The sequence below is a fragment of the Elgaria multicarinata genome, chromosome 9 (assembly GCF_023053635.1).
Source record: "Elgaria multicarinata webbii isolate HBS135686 ecotype San Diego chromosome 9, rElgMul1.1.pri, whole genome shotgun sequence".
In the NCBI taxonomy this organism is placed as follows: Eukaryota; Metazoa; Chordata; class Lepidosauria; order Squamata; family Anguidae; genus Elgaria; species Elgaria multicarinata.
This window is the reverse complement of record NC_086179.1, coordinates 76,977,164-77,002,937: the sequence shown is the minus strand read 5'-3', so window position 1 is coordinate 77,002,937 and position 25,774 is coordinate 76,977,164. Positions and strand designations below refer to the sequence as shown.

General features: G+C 41.8%; 1 protein-coding gene across 1 annotated transcript; it reads left to right on the top strand.

The window, feature by feature from the left end:
* Positions 1 to 1,544: 1,544 nt before the first annotated feature.
* Positions 1,545 to 25,573, top strand: LOC134404298 (ADP-ribosylhydrolase ARH1-like). Its single transcript, XM_063135013.1, has 2 exons — positions 1,545 to 1,652; positions 24,663 to 25,573. The coding sequence occupies exons 1-2, from the start codon at positions 1,545 to 1,547 to the stop codon at positions 25,383 to 25,385; spliced, it is 831 nt and encodes a 276-aa protein (XP_062991083.1). The 3' UTR covers positions 25,386 to 25,573.
* Positions 25,574 to 25,774: the final 201 nt, after the last annotated feature.

Genomic DNA, 25,774 nt, shown 5'->3' with positions numbered 1-25,774 from the left:
TTCTGGCTTCAAAAATATTGTTACTTGGGATGACTTCTCAAACTGGATGGAGTAAAGAACCAAACGCAAGAGCAGAATACCAAATTATTCATATAATTATGCTACTTTCGGGAAAATTGGAATGCCCTTGTATTTAATGTTCTCTAGAGAAGTGGGTGCATGACCAAGTGTACATTTCATTAGGTAGGCCTTCCCAAGGAGGAGGTTTAATGCTATATTGGTTGCAAAACTTCCTCATTTAAATTAACATAATATTACAAATGATGGACATTGCATATTATAAAGCTGTATTATAATCTAAGATGGATGTCTAGAGAGCATACATATCAAAGAGGATGAGTCAAAAGTGACATTAATCACTTAATAACTCAATAACATCACTTAATAACATTAAAATATTGTTAAGCCTAGTAGACATTATGGATTGATTATATTGCTAATAAAGCCAATAAAAGGCCCTGAATTGGGCAGGGCTGATCTTGGTGTATTCAATATCACAAGAACACAAGGATGCAAGTGAGTTGAAAGGAGTTTTTTTTTCTTAAAGAGGTGAATGTTTAGTACTGTAGAAGTTCCAACATAACGTTATTTATATTGAATTAAGGGTGTACATTTGAGTAAGAACTTGTGTATTAATTTTTGTTGTAGCTAATATTGTGCTACTCAAGGATGTATCCAAGGAGCTTCTCCTCTTCATCCTGTAATGCTGAGTTCAACAGGACATCAATTTGACTTTACCCATTTAGTAAGCTTCTCATCTTGAAAACCTTTGTAACACTAGTTCCCATGATTGGGGCATGTGTGCTCAGCTGAATCTGAAGCAGATTTACTTGGAAGAAAGATCAACAAAGAATCTTATGGCATCTTAAAAACTAACACATGTATTCTGGCATAAGGTTTTGCAGATTACAGTCCACTTCATCACATGCATGAAGTGTTATCCCGAGGAACAGGAATATATCAACACAATTGGGGCCAAAGTATGAAATGCAAAAATATACAACTAGTGACACCTAGAATGGCCAGCTAAATCCAGTATAATGTATCATCATTCTGGACAATGAATCTCCCCTCTCACAGGCCTTGGGGTAGGCCTGTACTTGCTTACAGAAAGCCACTCAACCTAAAATAGCTACTCAACACCAACAATGGATAGGGTTATCATGGGCGCCTGCCTGGGTCCGGAAGTCCAATGAACTCCCTTATGTCAGCCACCCAGGACCCAGCTTGCCAGATGTGTTGAGTTCACAGGCCTGTGCTTTGAGCTCCTGCACAGCCCATCAACCACCCGGCAGCACTCCACTCTCATTCAGTGCCTCCATTACTGTGCACAATAGAGGCTTCAGAAAGAACGTATTTTCCCTGTTGCATAAATAGCATCCATAAAGGCCCCATTTATGCAGGATAAAAGGTGTGAACAGAGCATTCATGCCTTTAAACTTGCATAAATGGGGACTTTACAGCTGCCATTTACACAATGGAGAAAATGCGTATTTTCTGGAGCCTCCATTGTTTTGCACAATGGAGGCTCTGGACGAGGGCAGATGGGCTCGCGACATCATCGGATGCTCTCCAAGCCTGAAAGAAGCAAACGTGGAGCAGCAAGGACGGGTGGGCAGTGGCGGGATGAACATCTGACAAGTCAGATGCAGGTGAGTCTGTCCATCATTAACAACAGACCACCTAAGAGAGATACAATGGGCCCATTCAGAAGACACCTTAAACCATGGCTTTAACCATGGTGGTTAAGCCAGAAAGCTGGGCTGTGTTCAGGAGACACCTTAAATCACAGCTTTAACCAAGGTGAATAAGGCTTTTTGTTTTATTCACCATGGTTCTGAACGGGGCCGGTGTGTCTCTAGAGTTGTGTTTTGTTGTGCATTCTTCATTCCTCAAGCTCAGAATTTTCCAGGTACTTTACGTGTCCTCCAGTGGTTTTCCCATGCTTTCCGCATTCTTATCTTGTGTTCTTTCATAACAGCTCATTTCGAAACCCTTTATGCTTCAATGAGAATGCTTGGGGTCAAGGATCTGTAAGCCAATTCTTCTCTGGGCACTGACAAGAAAGCAGCCGTTAGTGTATCATTTCAAGAAACTATGTTGAGAGCTCCATAATTATATAATCAAAGGGGTAAGAGAATATCTTGCATTGAAAAAATAATTCTATATTTCATAATCTGATCTTTCTAAAAGCTCAAACAGAGTAATTCTAGGTTTTACTGGGTAAATATTTCATGAGAAGATGCCTGAACATTTTCCATATTTGGGGGGGAAATGGTGATGGGGAGGGGGAAGAGAGATTTAACCCCCTTCCCAGAGTGCTATGGTCCTGATTTGAATGGGGGCTGTGCTTGCTTTCAGAAAATTAAAAAAAAATGACCACATGTTGCTCCACTATGCATGATTAAGTGAATGTTTAGATTGGGTGCAACACATTGGAGATAGGAGACAAAAGAAATGAATAGGAGGCTGTTGTCTGACTGCTCTGTTTAAAATGTGAAAAAAGAAGAGAGAAAATGAGTGAATCTTCCAGATTTGGAAGAAGCTATAATTAGGAGTATTGATATATAAAGAGGTTTGCTAATCTCTTATTTATTTACCAAAAAATTAACATAACTAATTTATTGTTCTCTAAAATATAGTTGGGGAATCTTTGATATACATGCTAGTTCTTTTGCTTTCTGTTAGAATAAGCTTTGAATTACTTTTGTGTGAGACAGAATACATCTAAATCCTCGTGTGATACTGCTTAGATATTTTTCAAACATGAAAATAGTGTGGGAGTCCAGATGTGACTTGCTTTCAATGCTCCAGGCAGGTGAAGGGATTATTTTCTCTCTTGTTCATCTGTCAAAGTTGACTCTGCCTACATTTAACATCCAATTCTCAAGCCACTTGTGTGGGAATGATTCTATTTAAAAAAGGACTAGTCTAGGACGGAGGCCTTAGAAAACATATTTTCATAACTCTGATTTCTGTCATTAGATATTAGGTATAGTTCCCCTCCTCCCTGAATACATTTCTTCTGCAGGGCCCATTCCCACCTTTTGACCTAGAGATCTGTGTTGGGTGTAGGAATAATCCGTTTCAGTTCATTGCTGGCCAACGTTCAAGCTTTTAAAGTTCATTAGAAGAGACTGTGGTAGGATTGGACTAATCTGTCAGTTTTAATTCCTCACATATTTCCAAACTTAAACTTGGTTGGCCCCAAACTTTGTGAAGTCTTTCAATCTTAAATTGGGTATATCTCAAGGTCTGATATGTTTTTTAAAAGTTCGCACGAAAATTCAAATGCATTTTTGTGCAATTTCTCCTAATACATACATTTTTGCATGCAATTTTGCCCAACATACATTTTTTGCAAGCAATTTTCATCATATGATGCATTTTGAACATTATTTTCACTAATATATGTATTTTTGTGTGCCCTGAATATATGCAATTTTGTATGGATCTTTTGATTGGAGAACTCCATTGCAAAATTCAGAGAAGTGCAGACTTGAAAGATAAGTTTCAGTCCAAATATTGCTTCAAAAGTGTTAAATGAGGTAAGTGGGGAAGGAGCAGGAGCTGTTGATCTGCCCCTCCACTGGGAGATGAGAGGACGGAGCAGGGCCTTCCCACCAGCCTGAACAGTCTCCTTAATTTCTTTTTATTTTCTCCCTCTTCCCTCTCCATCACCTTTTCCTTGTGTGTCATGTCTTTTTTTTAGAATGTAAGCCTGAGGGCAGGGACTGTCTTCTTTACTGATCAATTGTAAGCCGCTCCAAGAGCCTTTTTGGCTGAGGAGCAGGATAAAAATGTTTTAAATAAATAAATTAAATAAATAAGTGTACATTAAAATGTGGACAGAATGAATTCCACCTCCCTCCCCATCCCTAGTTTGTACATCAGAAGAGTATTGTTCCAATTCTTGGTAACTTGTCTGTGAATGCCCTCAGAATAGCAGATCCAAATCATTACATGGGTTTTGTCTGTGAGCGTTAATTCAGGAAGGGATTTAAAATCACAGAATCCACCCTGGAATTCATAAATTGGGTCACAAAATGTGCCTTGTGGTCTAGACTCTATGTGACAAGTCACCCCTTAATGAGTTTTCCTTATTTCATGTAGTAACTTCATGAGAATAACACGGATCTGAAAATTTGAAATCTGTTTGTGACTCAGTCTTCCTTGGATTGGTCTTAAAAGGCCCATAATATAGAATTGCTGTTGTGTATTTATTTTGATTTATCCCAGTGATTGTTTTTTTAAAAAAAAATAATAGAAGAGGAATTGTGTAATTCCTCTTCTCCCAAAGTCTTTGGAACAAAAAAAAGGAGATACTCAAAGCAGTGGTTTAGCTGAAGAAATTGTTGAACCATTGCTTGGCATTGCCTCTTACAGTCATTCCACCACTGCGCTGTGAGCCTGGCCAGCAATGGTTTTGTTGGAATATGTTATGGTCACTTCACAGTTGCAGGACACATTCCCCAAGGGAACAATTCAAAAATGTTATCTTGTCTTAACGAACATTTATTATCTTGGGACCACAATACCTGACGGAATGCCTCTCCTGACATGAATCTACCCACACACTGCACTTTACATCTAAGGACGTCCTCCGAGGGAAGCTTGGAGGATGGCAACAAGGGAGAGGGCCTTTTCAGTGGTGGCCCCCCAATTCTGGAATGATCTCCCCAACGAGGCTCGCCTGGCACCAACATTGTTATCTTTTCGGCGCCAGGTGAATACCTTTCTCTTCTCCCAGGCAGTTAACAACATGTGCTGAGTTTGTTTGTTTCTAACTGACCCCAGAATAGCTGTTTTTATATGGATACTGTTGTTTTTATCCTTTTTATGTTCTTAAACTTTGTATATTTGTTTTTAATGTTTAACTTTTGTAAACCGCCCAGAGAGCTTCAGCTATGGGGCAGTATGTAAATGCAATAAATAAATACAAATAAATAAATAATCAATCTGTGGCTGCCACCAACCCTTTCTCTCTCACAAGTCTCTGACATGGCCAGAAGGCTTGGGAGAGAGGAGGAGGTGCTTTTGATGGGTGTGTGTGTGTGTGTGTGTGTGTCTTCTCCAAGCCGCAGCATAAATGAGAACTCCAGGGAAGAGATCGGTGTGCTAGTAGGTGTCCAGCTTGCCCTAGGCAAACTGATGAGTCGATTTGTAGAACCCCCCACTGCCCCCAGGACTTTCATGTCACAGAAACAGTTGAGGAGCTTATCCAGCATGAAACAAAGCAGCAACCACTGGATTAAAAATACTCAAAAGACCAGGGAAGCAATCTGGCCTTTATACCTGTTGATGGAAAGCACTGAACTAACTCCTACAGCATACAAAAGAAGGAGATGTTGTGCAGTGGGGGGAAAGGAGGTGAATAAAAACAGAATTAAACATCTGTAGGAAAACACACACACACACATCTTTTCTCTGTGTGCTCCTTTAACTCTGTTGACAATAGAGAGGATTATGCACATATATGAAGAACAGATCCTGCCGGCTCCTCATGTGAAAGACTCAATAAATACAAATACGACATGGCAGAGGCATTAAAACCGCATAAGTTCCTTAAGCCACCTTGATCCAAGGTTGGTGCAGTTCAGTAAGAAGGATTATGCTGACAGGCTAAAGTCTATTTCAAAACTGATATGCTGCATAATACAGTATATCAAGCAGCACTTTAACAATACATTTGAAATGACAAGCTGCATGCCGTGGCACTTCAGTTGAATAAATAATAGGAAGCGGCACACAGTTTAATGGGCAAAAAAACAAAAGATGCCTGGCTGCATGTCTCTGGCCAAAGCTGAAGATGCTGTTTGTCAGGCCCTCCAAAAAGAGGGATTGCACAAAGCCTTCCTTCCCTCTGTGTGTGTGTGTGTGTGTGTGTGTGTGTGTGTGTGTTGCAGCAGGGGTGCAGTGTCAAGTCTAACCCTACTGCCCCTGTTTTGGGAGAAGGTGTTTCAGGTAATCAATCAGAATCAGATTGGGACTTAGAGGAGGCGGTGCCAGACACCAGCCAGCCTGTACCAGTGGGGGAGGAAGCTCTCATGTGTGATACCCCAGCTGGGAGTCAGCCCTCTCCAGAGCTTATCTCCTCAAGGCCAAATCCTACACACTCAGTGGGAAGTGAGCTTTCTTCCAGAGGAGAGTGCCCTGACAAGCTAGCTGATGCTAGGGTCTGCTGGAAGCTATAACGCATGGAGTAGAAGGCGTGAGAAAGTCGGTCCGACTAGGATTGCACCAGATCCTGCCTCTGCACCAGGCTCTCTGAAGTTACAGGCATTTGAGAAAAGGCTTCCTGTTCTCCTTGGTCGGACAATTGTCTTGCTTAGTTTGAATAGTTTTGCCTAGGGGGAAGTTTCCAAGAGATTAGACTCTTTTCAGGTAGAAGAGATGTTTGTTGCTTAATAAAAGCTTTGTGGATTACCTAGCAGGCCTTGTCATTTGCCTCCCATCAAAAGCAGGAGTTTTCTGAGAAACTCAACATGCAGTGGGGACAGCTACATGGCTGAGGCATTGGAAGGAGGGCATGAATGGCAGAGGAATTCATTTGGGGTCGGATCTAGACTTACGCTAGATCATCTGTGTTGGAGGATGGGGACTTCCTCACACCCTCCTTCCCACGGCAGCTCCTCCAGCACCCTATAAGTGCTGCACAGAGCGCCAAGAAACCCTGCTGAGTGGGGAGAGCTGTGAGGTGTGGGCAGAGAGGAGACACCCCCCGAAAGTGGGCAGAGGCAAGAGTCCCTCCTTTCATGGAAGGCAGACCCCAGAACAAGTCCTTGGTTCACATTCTAATGCAAACATAGCTAATTTTGCACCTTCGAAATTTGGAGTTTTCTAATTTTTGCAATGGAGTTCTTTAATTAAAAAAAAAGATTAGAGTAGTACATATATTAGGGGAAAGTGGAAACATATTAGTGAAAATAACATCAAAATGCATTATATTACTAAAATTGCTTGCAAACGACTTCCAAAAATATATGTACTAGGAGAAATGTACAGAAAAGCATAGGAATGTTCATGTATATAAAAAAATTGTTATATGCACACACACACACACACACACACACACACACACTTCATGATGAACCGAACTTAAGACTGGATAAACTCTCAAAGTGTGAGATAAATGAAATTGAAGATGCAAATGAAAAACCGCCCAGAGAGCCCTGGCTATGGGAGCGGTATATAAGTGTAATAAATAAATAAATAAATAAATAATAAATAAATAAAGTGAGAGAACCAAAATTGTCAGGCTAGTCCATTCCTAAAGGAGGGGTAAGTAGACTGGAACTGTTTCCAAACTGCGTCTGCTCCAGTTGTACTGACTGAGGGTTTTAAGCTCCATTCTTAGATGAGGAGATGGGATGCAGATGTGTTCATCATCAGCATTCCCATCCAGTCACGATGTGAAGCTTTCAGTGCTAATCTCCATGATGCTTTGTACTCATAGGAATGCACACCCACCTTGCTATACAGGTGCGATCCGTGATCCTTGGAAACCCATTCTGTAAGCCCGACCAATTTTTGCAGTGCTTCTGGTTGGTAAGTGAAGGTAGAATGCATCCGATTCCCCCCTCCCCAGGAAAATTATGTGCATGTTCCCCACCGCACCAGTTCTGTCATTTGCATAAATTGTAATTTGCACACATCTTTATCTTTTTATAAAAAAATGGATCTTGAAACGTGCATAAATATTGTTGTAATTTTTTAAATTGTTGCTCTTGCACAACTGTGCACAATCGCTGGTCCACCTGTCCACTATGTAACCCCACAGAAGCATTTCCCACTGGCCTGCCAGTTACATCCTCTGCTCACATTACTTTGTTTAACACAGCCGAGCCATATCCTGTATCTGTCAAACAATTTGTCAATACCCCTTAGCTTGGGAAGTGTTGCCACGGTTACTGCAAATGGGAGCTGGGGAAAGGGTGGGGGCTACATCTGTGTCAAAAGCACTTGCTTGAAACTCAAACAAATGTGCAATAGAAGCAGGGTACCCCTAAGTGTTAGTTCAAGACTTCAGACCCTGAGTATCTGATTGCTAAGTGGGCAAACTGGTCTCCTTTTCCTGAGTTGTCAGTGTCAAAACGTGAGCAAATCACCCACTACATAGTGCACAGTTGCACAGAGCAGCAAATTTAAAAAAGAAACTATGACAATATTTGTGCCCACTTTAAAAAAACACACACAAAAAAACAGAACCTGGAAAAATGTATAAATTGCTGTCATTAATAAATAAATAAATCCTGAAATCTGCATATTGGGTCAACTCGCTACAGAGTGTGTTGATAGCAGCAGAGGGAAATGGAACAGAATCTGCCGGGTCAAATCAGAAAAAATAATAATCCATTGAGCTTCACCTCCCTAAACAGAATCCTCTGACATCCCTGTATTATTATTATTATTATTATTATTATTATTATTATTATTATTAGTAGTAGTAGTAGTAGTATGCAGGTAGATATGGGCATCTTCCCCAGTTGTCTTACTGGTTATCTAACAACTTACTCTAACCATGTCAGGAGCTCTTAACTTTGTGTGTGTTTAACAGAGCTCTGATTCTGCCTGTTGCTGCTTTGTTATACTACTGAAAAGCCATGCCCTTTGTTGACACCATCCTCTCTCAATTTGTGGATAGTTACTATACACTCTGTGCTCTAGGCTGTCCTTGGGCTTCTCTCCCATGGCACCTGTTCCAAGTTGCGGTGCTGTAGGGCTCACATCAGCTCCTGGAGATGGAACAGACCCAAAGGCCCCCTCATCTAACCATCTTTTACAAGGAAGGAAGCATCTGCCCAGGAAGTGGGCAGGAAATTTTGTTTTCATTGACGCTTCTGGTTTTATTGATTTCAATTGGTCATTTCTGTTTTTATGGATTTTTATTGAACATTTTCATGGATTTTTATTGTATCCACTTTGTGAGGTTTTTCTCTTTCACCCTTCAAGACCGTCTGAAAATATTTTTTGAGAGATAGAAATGTTCTATAGATCGATATGTGCATATGTTACAAGCCAAGGGCAGGTGGTGTTGCATGAAAGGGTTAACAGGGAAAAAAGCTTGAAGATGTTGTATTAGGCGAAAAAATCTAGCCATGTGTCAAGGCTTATCTCAATCCACCATGCAAGGGTGTCTTATCAAAGCTCAATGAATTTTGTTGTACTTTGTGGTAGGAGAGGCAGTTTATCTGACCTGGGCAACTTCATTGGTTGTGTTGTGATGGTTGTGGAGAAATGGTTGTAATGGTTCCTGCAGGTACTGTTACATGGCAACCATAGTCATCTATTACTGAACTGCTTGAGAAGATTCTAGTGATTTCCAGGGCAGCACGATCACATTCCCTCCCCCTCTCTCTTATAGTCCTCCTCTTCAGTCTGAAGTGTATGATACTGTTTTTCATTTCTTGGGGAAAAAATACAACAGAATGAAATTTAAAAGGGACAAAGGTCAAGTTATACACCTAGGAAAAAGAAACCAAATGCACAGGTACAAGATGGGGGATATTTGGCTCAGCAATTCTACAAGCGAGAAGGATCTTGGAATTGTAGATCACAAGCTGAATATGAGCAAACAGTGTGATGTGGCTGCAAATAAAGCAAATGCTATTTTGAGCTGCATTAATAGTATAGCTTCCAAATCATGCAAGGTACTGGTTCCCTTCTATTTGGCAATCATTAGGCCTCATCTTAAGTACTGGGCACCACACTTCAAGGAGGATGCATAAGCCTATGCGGCAGGGTTTTGCTATTTTATTGTTTTACTCTGTACAGCACCATGTACACTGATGGTGCTATATAAATAAATAAATAAATAAATAAATAAATAAATAAATAAATAATAATAATAATAATAATAATAATAATGTGGAGCGTGTTCAGGGGAGGGCAATGAGGATGATCGGGGTCTGGAAATCCCTATGTGGAGAGACTGAAAGAGTGGGCATGTTCATCCTGGAGTAGAGAAGACTGAAGGGAGACATGATAGCACTCTTCAAGTACTTAAAAGGTTGTCACACAGAGGAGGGCCAGGATCTCTTCTCAATAATCCCAGAGTGCAGGACACGGAATAATGGGCTCAAGTTACAGGAAGCCAGATTCCTGACTTTTAGAGCAGTATGACAAAAAAACTTCCTGACTTTTAGAGCAGTATGACAATGGAGCCAATTACCTAGGGAGGTTGTGGGCTCTCCCACACTAGAGGCATTCAAGAGGCAGCTGGAGAGCCATCTGTCAGGTATGCTATAAGGTGGATTCCTGCAATGAGCAGGGGGTTGGATTCAATGGCCTTACCCTTCCAACTCAACTATTCTGTGATTCCCCCTATAGAGGCTGTGTATATAATAATATCCACCACTGTGCAATCTTTTGAAGGGACCATGGATCCTGCTGTTACAGTTGGCTTCTTTAAATTCACCTTGGGGAATGTGTGAAATGTTTACTTAATGTTTTGTCACAATGTCTGTTGATGATAGCGATCATGTGAGTGGGGCAATGTTATCCAGGGATTCTTTGTGCCATTTTGCCTGGAGCTGCATCCATGAACATGATATGATAGAAATGGTAATTCCTCTTTGTGGGTGCATGTGGGAAAGGTTATTGCTTCCGGTGTGGATGAGACACTTGTGATCACTATGAAAAGTCTACTTGAGAACTCAGAACGTCATGTTGCAAGTGGCTTTTGAATAAATGTTGTAATGTGATTAATGTTCCTGTCCAGCACTGTGCTCTTAGCCCTCTTTCCTCTCATGAATTTGTTTGTTTGTTTCCTTCTTTGCCACAGCTTCAGGAGAATACATCTCTGGCGTTTCATCTTGCCAAATGACAGCTGTAAATCCCTCTTCGGCTTTCCCACTGACTTTAGAGCTTGCTGTTGTTGAGTGTGTGTGTGTGTGTGTGTGTGTGTGTGCGCGCGCGCGTGCTCACACACATGCACATACGAGTGTATCCATTCCTCCTCCCAATGTGCAAGAGACATTTGCCACTGTCGTTTTTTCCATCATCAGAATGAGTTTTCACTTTGCCCAAGGCCTAGCAATCTCCCTGTCCTCTTTTTGCCCTGAAGATACAATGACACATATGCTACAGAAGAAGACTTTCTGATTTAAGATTTCAGTCGATTACGAGCAAATCTCTATGGCCTTTCTCTTTTTCTCCGGCTATTCTACCCCTTCTGTCTTCATTATCTAGTTATCACTTCCTGCTGTTTTCATGCTTGTTTCACCCAGTCAGACCTCATCAGTGTCATTCCTTTGGGAAATATCCCTCTTCTCTTGTGGAGGCAGTCTCATCAGAACATCAGAAGAAGAGACGTCCAGGATCAGACCAAAAGCCCAGACAGTCCAGCATTCAGCTCACATAGGGGTCAACCAGCTGCCTGTGTGAAGCCCACAAGTAGGACATAAGTGCTATAACCCCCTCCTGCTCTTTTAGGGATGGGAGACCATTTTGTTCAGTTTGCATTTTGATACGCACTTACCCAATCGGCACGTCCCGAATCAATATGTGAACTGGAACACAGTTGTCTGTACTACTCAGAATGTTGCGATGTGATTCCTAAGAACCAGAAATGGACACAAAAATTGTGTCTATTAGGGAAATGTGCATGCAAAATGTGTGTGTGTGTGTGTGTGTGTGTGTGTGTGTGTGTTAGTGAAAACAGCAGGGGAAAACCCAGCATTGTATTAGGAAAATGTCTTGCAAAATAAATCAGTGTTAGGCAAACTTGTGAACAAAAATGCACATATTAGGAGAAATGTCTATGAAAACACAGGTGAATTTTCATGTGGACTTGGGAAGAAATGTCACAAGCTGATGTGGGAGTGGCATGTAATAAAGTTAAGATTGGGCAAATATGGAACTGAGAGAAATCAGAAATAACAGCTTTATTTATCCTTGGCCTCTTTGTTATTAAATCATTTTCATCACCATAGTGACCCTGTTCAAATGACACACTAAACCATGGTGACTAAGCATTTTGAGCTGAACATTATGGTTTAGACTAGAGCGTTGTGTGAACTATGATTTAGGCCGTTTCTACACCTGCCTTTTCCCCCAGGATATTCCTGGGATCATCCCTATACATCCAAATGACACACAGGGGATCCCGGTATGAGGCAGGGATGGCCCTCCATTTTCCTGGAAAAATCGTTAGGTGCAGAAAGGGTCCTAGCGTGTCGTGTGAACCACTCCTAACCATTGTGGCTACATAATCATGGTTTAAACATGCCCACTATCCATTCACTGCAAAAGGGTTAGTGGCCTAACCATGGCTTAGTGTGTCATCTGAACAGGCCCATTGTGTTTGAAGCCATCATCTTTGGGTCAAGAGCAACATGCCATCTTGCTGCCAAGAAGGGCAAAATGTTATGCCAAAAATAGATCCAGAGATCCTGGGAGGGTGTTATGTTTCTATTGGTTAAGCACCCTCTTTGCAATGAGTTGGATCTGGAGTGTCCTTTTTGCAACCTGAAGGGCTCCTTCCATTTGTAAAAATGGCTGAGATCCAGTAGAGGCACCACTGGAGGAACAGGGGTGAGGTGAAGGTGATTTACCATTTCCCCCTCCCCCTGCAGCCCTCTGTGTCCTCTGTGCCACTATTGGGGCGGGGGTATGGAATAGATTTTCAGGAAGCACAGGGGGCTACAGCAGGAAAGAAGAATCAGGAAGAACGGCCTCCTCCTTTCCTCCAGCAGGAGTTCCAAAATCTCTCTTCCAATTTCCTGAATGTTTTCTTTCTCCCATGAAAGAGGCTTCCATGTTTCTTCCTCATTCTCAGGGTGCTTTGGAATTTCTTTTGGTTTTTCGGGGGGAGTGTTTTGGAGCTTGCCTTGAGGTGGCCATGGGTGTTGTTGTTGTTGTTTTCTTTTTCTTTTTTGTAACACATCTCTATCGTTCCAAGTCATGCCTGGCTTCCCATGCTTCCTGATCTGAAAATGCCCTGTTGGGAACAAGTTACCTCATGACGTCTTCCCTTGGCCTTACTTAAAGTGTGGGAAGCTGGGGAGGCTGCAGGGTGCTGGAGAAATGATTGTACAATGATGGACATGACACACACACACACACTTCTCAGTCAGCTCATAAGTACAGTAAGCACAAGAACCCCACACCCCAACCATGAGAATTTCACTGCAATTTTCTTCTCCTTTTCCTCTCAAAAGCAATTCTTTTCTATCAAATTGAATAAGAACGATTTAAAAAATGTGGAAGAAATTTTTGGCACAGAAATATTCTATAGGACTATTTTTACTGGGTGGCATTTGTGATATGGGAAATAAATGGTTCCAGGCCATAGATTTCTGTGACTCTCTGATTTTAAGGAGCTTTATGTTTGGACTGTAAAAACCAGTGTGTGCTTTATTCCATCCCCTGTAAAACCTAACAAGGCAACAAATTCAGGTTTGGATTTCTGCATGCAGTTAGAGAGCCAGTGTGGTATAGTAGTTAGAATGTTGGATTGGGTCTTGAGAGATCCGGGTACTAGTCCCCACATGGCCATGAAGCTCAGTAGGTGACTTTGGGTCAGTCACTGACTCTCAGCCTAACCTACCTCGCAGGGTTGTTGTGAGGAGAAAATGGAGAGGAGGAGGATCATGTAAGCCACCTTGGGTTCCTTGCAAAAGGGGGAAAAAGTGGGATAGAAATGTAATAATAAATAAAATTAAAATACAGTACTATCACTTGCTTTTAGGTTGTAGAATTGCAAAGTTAAATAGGTTTGGCATTGTGGTTTATGCATGTTCAGACACACGAAAAAGGCCTACAACTCCCAGCATTCCCCAGCTAGCCATGCTGGCTGGGGAATGCTGAGAGTTGTAAGGGTCCCTGCCCCTGTCTAAACGTGCACAGGACTGATGTTCTTAGTCATTTTAATCCCCTCCCCCAGTTGCTCTGTTGTGATGCCATCTGTTCCAATCCTATCTTTACCCAAACCAAATGCCAGCAGAAGCTTGTACCTTTGGGAAAGGTCTACAGCTCAGTGGTAGAGCACATGTTTTCCATGCTCAATATCCTAATTATAATCCCCAACACCTCCAGTTAAAGGATTTCAGGGGAAGCATTGGAAAACCTGCCTGGGACCTCAAAAACTGCCCAAGGATCTGACAAAGTATAATGCAGCTTCATATATTCATATGATATGACAGAGCTGCTGTTAAATAATAATAAGACCTGTGCCCAAGTCAGCCTTTCCAACACGCTTATTTATTTCCATAATGTGCATTATTTGGTAATCTACTAGAGTACTTTTGGAGGTACAACCAGAAAAGAGAATCATAGAAATTAAAATCTTCCAGTTGTGACATTCTTTTCAATATGTCCCTTTGGGGATACATATTCATAATAATTTAATATGGATTGTTCATCCTGAAAAAAAAACACCTTAACCACTCTTTTGTACTAAAAACAGGGCATTTAAAGGCTGCATTTCCCCCGTTCTTTCACTCTATGTTCTAAATGCATGCCAGATCGCTTATGGATGTTGATTGCGTTTAAATCCACAGATTAGCAACTTTATTATCTATATATCCCTCCCTTTTTCACTATGCTAGGCCCCAATAACCCAATTCTGTTCCCTTTTCAGAAACCAACAAATAACCATCTAGTATCTTTAGTGATTTTGTAACACTCCTTCTTTTTATCCCTACTCTGTATTGTTTTATATAATGGTGTATCTTCTTGTTTTATATTGGTCTGTTGACTGTAAATAAAGGAATACAATACAATACACGCATGCCAGTGCAAGTATGAAACCAGGAGAGAAGGGGCTATTCCAGATTAATCAGTCTAGAAAAGAAGTGTGTGATCTTGTTGTAGGTGTTTCTAGTCACCTACTGTGCTGAGAACTGAGTGTTTGGAAAAATGTACTCATCCATTCTGTTTCCACCACCATGCTTTCACTTTTCACCTGAAAATTGAGTCATCGATATTTTTAACCGGCCATGAAACCAATTTGGCTAATTGGGTTACTCATTTTCACTCATTTAATTATTGATTACCAGTCCCACTGACAGTTAAAGGTTCACTTCACAATGCAATTACTACCTTGGACACATGTGTTGCGATCGTCATCAGGGTGATCTTCAACTAGGTAGCAGACTTACTTATAATAAAATAATGGTTTTTGAGTAGGGAGTTCAAATTGCGTGGAGATGTATGAGACAATGTGTTAAATAATATACATGAAAGATAAAGCTTCCTTCGATGTATATTGAACTTGCTTGCTTGCTATTGCCCCCAGCCTGTGACATACAATAGTATAGGTGATATATGCTAAACTTTTGGTGTTGAATTGGAAACGTGTGTCCATGTGTGCCCTATAGACATCTAGAACAGTGTTTTTCAACCTGTGGTAAGCGTACCATCAGCGGGATGCAGAAGTAGTAGTAGCAACTTTATTGTTTAGAGACATAGGCCATCATAAAATACATAAAAAGATAAACAGTACAATACAATCACATGTTTCTATATACATAAATGCACATATCCAACAGAACCAGAATCATCGCCCTTAAGCCATTTGGGATTTGGCACGTATTTTCCTCACTGCCAAGGTAAATTTTTCTACCTTGGCAGTGGCAAAAATATCAGTGCCAGAAAGAAAAGCACATATTTGTTCAAAGAGGGGTCCGTTTGACAGGCATCAGAGAATAATACCAAGAAACTAGTGGGAAATATCGTCAACCTCCCCAGTCCCACAAATACAAAGTCTTTTATGAACTGTAGTATTGTCAAATCGTCCGTCCAGAAAAGCAGAAGGCAGACATTGTAGACACAGAAGTAAGGTAGGTGGCCTATTCTAAGTAGACTATTGTTTTCACAAAAATTACTAAGAATTCACTCTCCCTCAATACCCATGTCTACCTGCAAGAGTGACAAGCCATCTCCTACCTGCCACGGATTATTTTGGCATGCTTGCAGTAGCCTTTTTAACTAGTAATGGAAATATTTTTGTTTGTTAGCATTTTAGTCATAGCAATAAAATTTATTCCCAGTAATACTACTACAACTTCTAATTTATTATCTTTACATTTTACGGTTACCATACCAGTAGAATTTATACAATTTTTAACTACTAATGGAATTATTATTTTTGTCTGTGTTTTAAAGCCATAGCAATACAATTTACTCCCAACAATACTACTGTAATTTTTATGTCCTTAAAATTTACCGTAATTGATAAATATAATAACAGAATGCTTGTATACATATAAACGTCCTTCTCGGGGAAAAGTAGGTCTTTTGTTTCGATCATGGTAGGACAGCTTCTTTGAGAGAGAGTGACTGGTGGGATGTAATATGTGAAAGATTACCTCTGATATATATATATATATATATATATATATATATATATATTCCCCTAGAATATGAAACTATTCTATAACCAGGGCTGTGTGTACTTAGCACTAAATAAAACCTGCACCAAAAATAAATAAATATCTGAATTCCTCACTCTCTATAACTTGTGTTCACTTGTGACATTTTCCTGATTGTGAATACTTTATTCTGCAAGATCAGTAGTTTTTATCCTTTTTGGTCTCAGAACCCACCTTTAACTAGAACCAGCAAAATGAGATCCACTCTTAATTGTTACTGCACTATGTCCATCTTTTTATGACTTTCTCAGCCAGTCTGATGTAGTGCTTAGAGTAACGTATGAACATCAGGTGCTCACCTTAACCAGAAGTTAAACAATGAGTGGCTACAAAGTTAAGGAAATAATTAAACAATAAAATTATAGCAAAAGCAATCTTTTATAAACCCCCCCCAAAAAAAGAATATAACGTGGAACACTTTTTGTAAGCATACACACAAAAATAATAAGCAATAATAATGCTTACAAAAAGTGTTCCACATAGTGCTTAGAGTTTCAGACCAGGACTGGAGAAACCCACACTCAGCCATGAAGTCCACTGGGGTCACCATCTTTCAGCTGAATCTACCTCACAAAATTGTTGTGAGGATGACATGAGGGAAGAACCATGAATGATGCCTTCAGGTAGGGTAGATGTAAGCTGTCTAATTCTGAGCCAGACCTTTGATCTATCTAGCCCAATATTGCCAACACTGACTGGAAACTGCTCTCCAGATTTCTTAGCCCTACCTAGAGATTCTGGGGATTGAACCAGGGACCTTCTGCATGCAAAATCATGTGCTTTACCACTGAATGACATGGATCTCTGCCCATGATCCAGGTATGGATCACAGCCTACCAGTGGAAGACTATTAGCAGATAAAAGAGAAGCTTTGATTTCCCCTCACTGAAATCGATGTTAGAAGGCACTGCCAATTCCACAAAGGATCAGGATCTGGTCCTAAATGGCACTTTAAAAGAGGGCTCTCTTCTTCACTTACCTTTGAGGAGGTTAGTGAAAGGAAGATGTGGAGATCATGAAATGAGGCTTCAAACTAGCAGCGACTGGAGTTCAAAAAGAATCCTTGAAACAGATCAAAAGAGAAGACAGAATTCCAAATCAACACTCCTATGAGTAACTGATTAAAAAGAAATTGCGGATGTTATCACTCTTCCTACCTAGCTCACCTCCTTCAAAATTCACCTGTAGTTTCAACCGTCTGAAGCTTCCTGCCCCCCCTCCCCCACCATCAGACTGCAGAGGAAGACTGAGAATGGAAAACACATAGGCCACAGTGCTCCAACTATTATTTCAGACAAAAGTGGTTTGAAGAACACAGCTTTAGACTCCCAGATTAAGCACACTTGCTTGCAGCCAAATACTATTCAAATTGTTGGGACTTGCTTTTGAAAAAAAATGCTTAAGTTCAGGCTGCCTACAGCAGGCTGCCTGCAATATATTCTATGAGTAACGTGCATTGAACTCTTGGCATTGTGGGTGGGAGGGAGGAAGGGGATACGGCAATCATCAAAATAAATCCACAGTTTAAAATAGACTGTGTGTCCAATGAAAGGCCTGTTTAAATGCCTTCGTAAATGCATGGGTAAACGTAAGAGGTGAAACTAATAGGTGCAGCTATAATTTTAATGAACTGCGCCAAGATGAATCCCAGAGTGTTCATTAAAATAGTATCTGCACCTATTGGCTTCACCTCTTGTTATTTTTGAGTGTTGCCAGTGCAGCCCTCTTTTCATCCACAGTCTCTAAATTTATGACAATTGTTTCCGAAGATGAAAAAGAAGGGAAAAATTAGGCCATTACTGTGTAATTTGTACTGCAGAAAATATGCCTTAAATCAGTGATTTCCAAACTGTGCTCCAGACAACTCAGTGCGTGCTTTCCATTAACAACTCTCCCCTGCAATGTGCAGTGTTGTGCGGAGAGTGTTGGGTTCATTCTAGCTCACGGCCTCAGATCCAGCAGGGCAATCATGAAAGCGGGAGGCAGGCAGAGATGACATCACAGCCTACTCCAGTTGGAGTGCCCCTCCCTCTCACAGGGACAACTGACATCGACTGTCCTGTGGGAAAGATCCCAATGACTTGTTACGTTTTAATATTGTTTTTATTAATCTGTGTTGATTTTACTTGTACTCCACCTTGATTCCTTAACAACCTCAGAGATGGTTAATGCCCCTTTGAGTGTGGTTGTGGACTCTATTGCCTTGAAGGAGTCCACCAGGAGAAGAACCTTCAGTGTAGCGGCCCCCTTCCTTTGGAATTCCCTGCTTTTGGAGGTCAGGCAGGCGCCAACGTTGTATTGCTTCCAGTGCCTCTTAAAAGCACTGTTGTTTCAGGAAGCTTTCCCTGAATGACTGTGGTTTTATCTCAACTTTGTTCTTTTAGAAATGTAATAGTTAATGGTGTTTTTATTTTGTTTTAATTCTTTTATTCTATTTGTTCACCGCTCCAAAGATGTCTTCAGAGACATCTTTTGATTGGGGCATGATGTGTTTCCACACAACCATATGGTGAAGACCAAACTCGCAACGTTTCTGATCCTTTATAGGGTGGGGCCTCCCAAACTCACCCCTGAAGAACTACCTAATTACTTAAACACATGATTCAAATTATTCACTTTTGCGCATACCCTGTTTCTTAAGTACTTATTGTTTGCCGAATTTATACATCATTTTATTTGATGTAGTGCTTAGAGTGTCAGACAATCATGATAAAACTGTTTAATTTCCATAATTATATTACGGTTCACAAAACTTTTCTCAACACTGTTGATTCTATTGTTGATTTTATTACTTAAAAAAAAAGGTTTTATTGAGCCTTGCTGTTTTAAATTTTGTTGTACACCACTTTATTATGGCAACTAGCTTGATTGATAACTGGCAAACAGAGGGAGAAAACGTGGAGGCAGTGACAAACTTTGTATTTCTGGGCGCAAAGATTACTGCAGACGCTGACTGCAGCCAGGAAATTAGAAGACGTTTACTTCTTGGGAGGAGAGCAATGACAAATCTTGATAAAATAGTTAAGAGCAGAGACACCCCACTGACAACAAAGGTCCGCATAGTTAAAGCAATGGTATTCCCCGTAGTAACCTATGGCTGCGAGAGCTGGACCATAAGGAAGGCTGAGCGAAGGAAGATAGATGCTTTTGAACTGTGGTGTTGGAGGAAAATCCTGAGAGTGCCTTGGACTGCAAGAAGATCAAACCAGTCCATACTCCAGGAAATAAAGCCAGACTGCTCACTTGAGGGAAGGGTATTAAAGGCAAAACTGAAGTACTTTGGCCACATAATGAGAAGACAAGATACCCTGGAGAAGAGGCTGATGCTAGGGAAAGTGGAAGGCAAAAGGAAGAGGGGCCGACCAAGGGCAAGATGGATGGATGATATTCTGGAGGTGACAGACTTGACCTTGGGGAAGCTGGGGGTGGCGACAGCCGACAGAAAGCTCTGGCGTGGGCTGGTCCATGAAGTCACGAAGAGTCGGAAACGACTGAACAAATAAACAACAACACAAACTTTTTAAATTTATTTATGTATTTAAATTCATTTATACATTTAATTTGCTAAATTAATTATAAACAATTAAATCAATTAAATGAAATAAGATACTAACAGCAGCCACAAAGACAGCTTAAAATAGAGAAGACTAAAGTATCAACAACAACAAATACTAAAAATGATTGAAAAATCAGCTCTAAGACCCATGATCATGGCATTCCCCTAGCCCCCTGTGATGCCCACCCTTCACTGGGTTTACTCTGGATCACTTTTCTTTGTTCTAGAACCCAAAGGACCCAGCTCAGGGGCCTTCGTCAGGGGTTTGGGATGCTAAAGTCATCCCTGTGGCGCACCTACTTCTGCTTATTCCCCACTATACAGATCTGCACCCTTGCCCCAAACTTCTCCCTTCCACTGCCACCAGAGATCGATCTGTACTCTAATGACCACACCAGGTGTAAATGAATGTAATTTATTAACAAGACATCAATGCAGGTTCAAAATCTTAATGGTTTCTCTCAGTTCACAAGCGTATAGTTTCAAAGTATAACTGCGTAACGGTTTCAGATGGTAATTTCACTTAAGTGTTTAAAATACAACTTTATAAGTACTCCTACCTTCTAAAACACACTATTCTCTCTCCCATACTCTAATCCACCAAAACAACAAAGCACGCAGACCCTATCTCTATTCTAAACCTCACTCTCATGTACTCTCATCTCATCTCATTCCTCTCTTCAGCATCATCATCCAGATGCTCCACACAAACATCCAATCAGCACTCTCCTTCCATCCAGCACTCACTCCCCCCTCTATGGCTTCATACGCTACAAACACACAGGGAGTACCTTCTTGAAACTCTGCAAACCTTAATAAACTTTCATATTAAACCTAACAACATAGCTACAGGCAGTAAAACATCACACACCCTCTCTAGGATAGGACTTGGTGGCACAGTGTTATGGTGGCCCTGTTCTTCCTAGGGAGATGATCCAGAAGATGGTAGTAGGTGACTTCTGTTCTGCCTTATGGCCATTGGGGTTCCTCAAAATTCTTTCTTGCCCCCCCATAGTCATTAACAACTGCATGAATCTCCTGGGAGAAGTCACTGCTTGTTCACTTGCTGGAAAAAGTGACTGCTGCTTTCCACTGTCTTCCTGTGCCACTTCCAGTTCCCTGCAACCTCTGGTCAAACTTTTATGCAGATATGTAGGAAACTGTAGCACTTTAGAATGCTTGAGGGAGTCCACTTGCTTGCAAGTAACCTCATCAGTGGAGGCTGGTGGCTCTGATTTTGGTGGGGCTGTGAATCTACTCTGGGTTTTAGTCAGAACAAGCCAGAAGTCTAAAGGAGTTATCTGAGATGCTGGACCTACTTGGGGGCCAGGTTACAGCACCTTGGATACCACCTTTGGAGTTCTGGCTGGTTTTGACTGAAAACCACTGGTCCCCATATCTGAATGCATGTAGTAAACTAACTTTTGATAAGTGTTTCACCTCTAAAGGGAAGAGGGTGACTTGGGGATGCTAGATGGTACAGAGGCCATTTTAAAAGAAAATGCTGTGGTTTGTACAAATGCAGAACAAAAAACATTTAAAATGTATTAAAATGTTGATGGAGGGGGAAAGTGTGGTGGGTTAAAAAAAATGGAGCACCTTTCCTTCATACAGTAACAGTAGCTCAAGGGGAGAAATAACCTCCCAACCAGGCCATTTCCCCCTGCAAGTTGATTAGCAATCCTACTAATGAATACCACATCTGACTAAAGTATCAGAGTTTTCAGTGGAGCTGCAGTGTAATATAATTTAAAATCAGATGTTGCCATGTGTTTGTCAAATATATTTTCCCCTTTGTTAGGTGGCACATTTTGACAAGAGGCCTTCCCCCCCCCCCAGATAACTTTCATAATTAATGACTGCAGCATGTTGAGTATTGTAATTGGAATTTTAATTGGCAATGTGTTAAATAAAAAAAGAACTTCAGCTAAAATATTCATTTTAACTGTGGCTCATGCACAATCAATCTGGTCAATTCATTGAGAGCTTACTTAATCGTTTGAATTAGAGCAAGTTACTTACTTTGAGTGATATAACCATAATGGAGGGCTGTGAAGTTAGCATGAAAACAAAAAATGGTCATAGGTGATGGTGAATCCCGATCACCCTGTCAGGGGAGACATGAACTGGCTTCCACCTTCCCTTTTTCCCACCTCATGCCTGGTCCCTCAGCATTTGCATAAATGAGCAAGAGGTAAAGATGTACATCTTTGTCTGCTGCAGTGGATTTTTGAGGAAAAGAGTGGTGAGGAATCAAGTGTGAATTTTTCACAGAGTCATATACACTGATCCTCTTCAAGCCATGGTGGTAGAACATTTTGAGGTAAATTTAGTGTCATGTGAACCATGACTTAGCGTGCCAAGAAGATAGTGCTCAGTGCGCGTCTTGTACATTTCATACTTTCTTTCTGATAAGACTGTACTTTGCTGTGAGGGATTTTCTTTCCTGCTACTAAGTTAAGACTCTCTTTTCCCCCCTTGGTGAAGAGAGGAATATGTGGGTGTCTTCTGACAGTCTTTAACTAGGGCCGTTGCTAGACAAGGCATGTGTAGCGTGGTGTGAGGCCCGGTCTCCCTCCTGTGCATCCAGATGACGCACAGGGGATTCCGGGGTCAGGCTGGGCTAAGACTTCCCTTAACCCGGGATAAGTGGCCTGAGGCCGGGGCTGCGGAAAGTCTAGTGACTTCCGTGGCTTTTCCTAGTTGCTCGCTTACTCGCGAGTAGCCGGGAGAAGCCATGCACTGGGCACAGCGCTCATAGAAGCGCTGTGCCCATTGGGCCAGGGGGGGGAATCACAGGGGGGAAGATAGGGGCCGGGGGAAAGGCCGGACCTGGCATGGGGGGGGAGAAGAATGGGCATGGGCATCAGGGATGGGGGCGGGGGAAGAAGAACGGGGGACAAGGCATGGCGGACAGAGGAGGACAGGCGAGCGAGCAGGCAGGGGGGGCATCAGGCATTGTGGGGGGGAATCAGGGGCAGGAGGAGCAGGGGACCCTATATATATATTTTTAAAACCTACCTTCTCCGGCAGTGCGCTTCTGCACACATGGCCCTTTAACTGAGAAAAAAAATGGCAGACACGATGGGGCTTCCCCTTGCCCCATCACATGTTACGTTTGGAAAAGGGTGATGGCGCGCGCTAGCTGTAGCACACCGTCGCCCCGACTCCCAGCCGGATTATCCGATAGGCCTAGCAAGGCCCTAAGTGAGACAAGTCCTCTAAAACCCTGGATGGATTGATGGATGGACCCTGTTCTCAACTGAGAGGGGAAGGGGAAACATGCTCAGGAAAAACAACCCTGGGGGGCAACGCCTGCTGCTTTAAGGAAACCAGGGCAGCTACAACTTCAAGTTGTGGGCTGTGTGTAAGCTTGTCTTTGCTTTTATTATCTGCATCCACTTTTCACCAACAAACAATGGCCCTGTTCAGAAGGCTTTTTGCCCTTTTCACTGTGGTTAAAGCCACGGTTTAAGGTGTCTTCTAAACAAGGCCACCCTATCATTCTTTCACACAAGAGGACTTGAGTCATATTAATATTCTCGAATCTGTTTAGCATGGGTCTGAGTGGATCAGGGCCCAGGTTTAAGACACTGTAAATGGATCTCAAGTAGCAGAGCTAGGAAAGACTTGTGCCTAAGATTTTGGAGAGTTGCTACCAGCCGAGAGTACTGGCATTAATAGATCAATGATAAGACATCTTCATATGTTTGTATGAAAAAAAAAAGTGTGTGTATGTGCGTGTGTGGTTTTTTGGAAGTTACAGCTTCATTTTGGGTGAGGGGCAGCTCTAGTTTTACTAGCTCATGGACAGAAAGAATGAAATCAAACTGAAACAAATCAGAGAATAATGTAGAGAACAGACAGAACTAACCAAATGAGTCTTCTAGGCCTACCAAGTTACTGGTATTAAGCTTTAAAGCAGTTGAGGCCGGTATAGCAGAAGGAGTGCTTCAGCACTCTGGCCTGATATGTATGAAGTAAAGCTTCAGCGCCTTAGGCCTCGTGCCATATTCTTTGAAATGAAATGGGTGGGCAAGGAAGACAGGGCCTTCTCAGCTGTTGCACCACATGTATGGCATTCCTTCCTGAAGGAGGCTTACTTGACACTGCTTGGTTTTTTATGGTGCTGCTGTTTTATGTCTTTTCCTGCTGTTTTATGGATTTCTATATTGTAAGCCATTGTAGATGGAGACTGAAAGTGCAGAGAATAAAACAACATAGTGAAAAGAAGGTTGATGAGAGATTTTATTTCACTTTATGGAAAGGAATATAGGAACATAGGGAGATGCCTTTTTTGAGTCAGACCATGGGTCCATCTAGCTCAGTATTGTTGACCCTGACTGACGGCAGCTCCCCAGGGTCTCTGCTAGTCCTACCTGGAGATGCCAGAAATCAAACCTGGGGCCTTCTGCATGCAAAACATTTGCTCTACCACTGAGCTATGGCCAATCCCTTAGATCAGGGCAGGAATAATGCCAATGTGCAACAAGGTATATACATCCAATATTTCCTAGTAGAATGCTCTCCTAATGTATCGTTAAGAACATGCAATAATGTACTAATTTTATTTTAGTCCATACTGTTTTGATAGGAAGCACATCAGGGGCACAACTAGCAATGGTTCCTATCTGCTGCCCTCCAGTTATGTAGTCCAACACATCTGGAGGGCACTAAATTGGGGAAGGCTGATCTAGATGTATTTGAGCCATCACTAAGCCACCTATATCCAGAGAGAAAATCCAGAGAGCTGGAAACCCAACTTCAATGAAGCAGCAGGAGGGTGTGGAGCAGCTATGAGATCCATGTGCATTGGACTGAGATTCTGTCATCCAGAACAGCTGGAAACCCTGATTGCAGTCAGCATAGAGAGCGGACGCATGACTCACCACCATCCCACGGGCTACCTTGGATCCTTGGCTTCTGCCCTCTTCACTGCTTACGCTCTTAATCACAAGCCACCGCACGAGTGGGGGAAAGGATTGATGGAGGTGCTGTCAAAGGCACAAGTCCATATCCAGAAGTCTGCTTGCTTTGTGGAAAAGAATTTGGAGCACTGGAACTACTTTGAAAACCAGTGGAAGAGGTATCTGAAAACCAGAGGCATTTCAGATGGCAAATCCCTTCCTTCCTTCCCAGCAGTATATGATGTGAAAGAGAGAGATCAATTCTATAAGGATTTGAGTTTTTCTGGCTGGGGAGGCAGCAGCAGGCATGATGCTCCCATGATTGCTTATGATGCCTTCCTTGGTTCTGAGAACTGGACTGAGCTAGCTCAGAGGGGTTTCTTCCATGGTGGGGACAGTGACTCAACCGCAGTCATTGCTGCATGCTGGTGGGGGGCAATGCATGGCTTCAAAGGGGTCAGTGCAAGTAACTATAAGGAAATTGAATACAGAGAACGATTAGAGAAAGTAGCAAAGGAGCTCTATCACCTTAGCTTGGCTTTAGAATAGTGCAGTGGCACTTGGAGATGGTGAGACCGAAGGGACTTGCAGAGATCAAGAATTTGCTAATAAGCTCTGCTGCTGCTTAAGCTTATCAAAAACACAATGCCATAAGGCAGAGATTTAAATATAGCAGAATAAAATGCTAGCTGAGTTAACACTGGGCAAAATCCAATGTTGTGCAAGTGGAATTACGCATGTGATTAATTTTTGTGAACCGCCCAGAGAGCTTCGGCTATTGGGCGGTATAAAAATGTAATAACTAAACTAAACTAAACTATATTGGCCCAGGCATAAGAGTTAGTTGACATTACTTTTAGGAATATGGTGGCCACTTGAAATGACTGAGTAAGACTCTAGTCCTCTTCACATACTGCTGCTCCATCTCTGAGGTCATA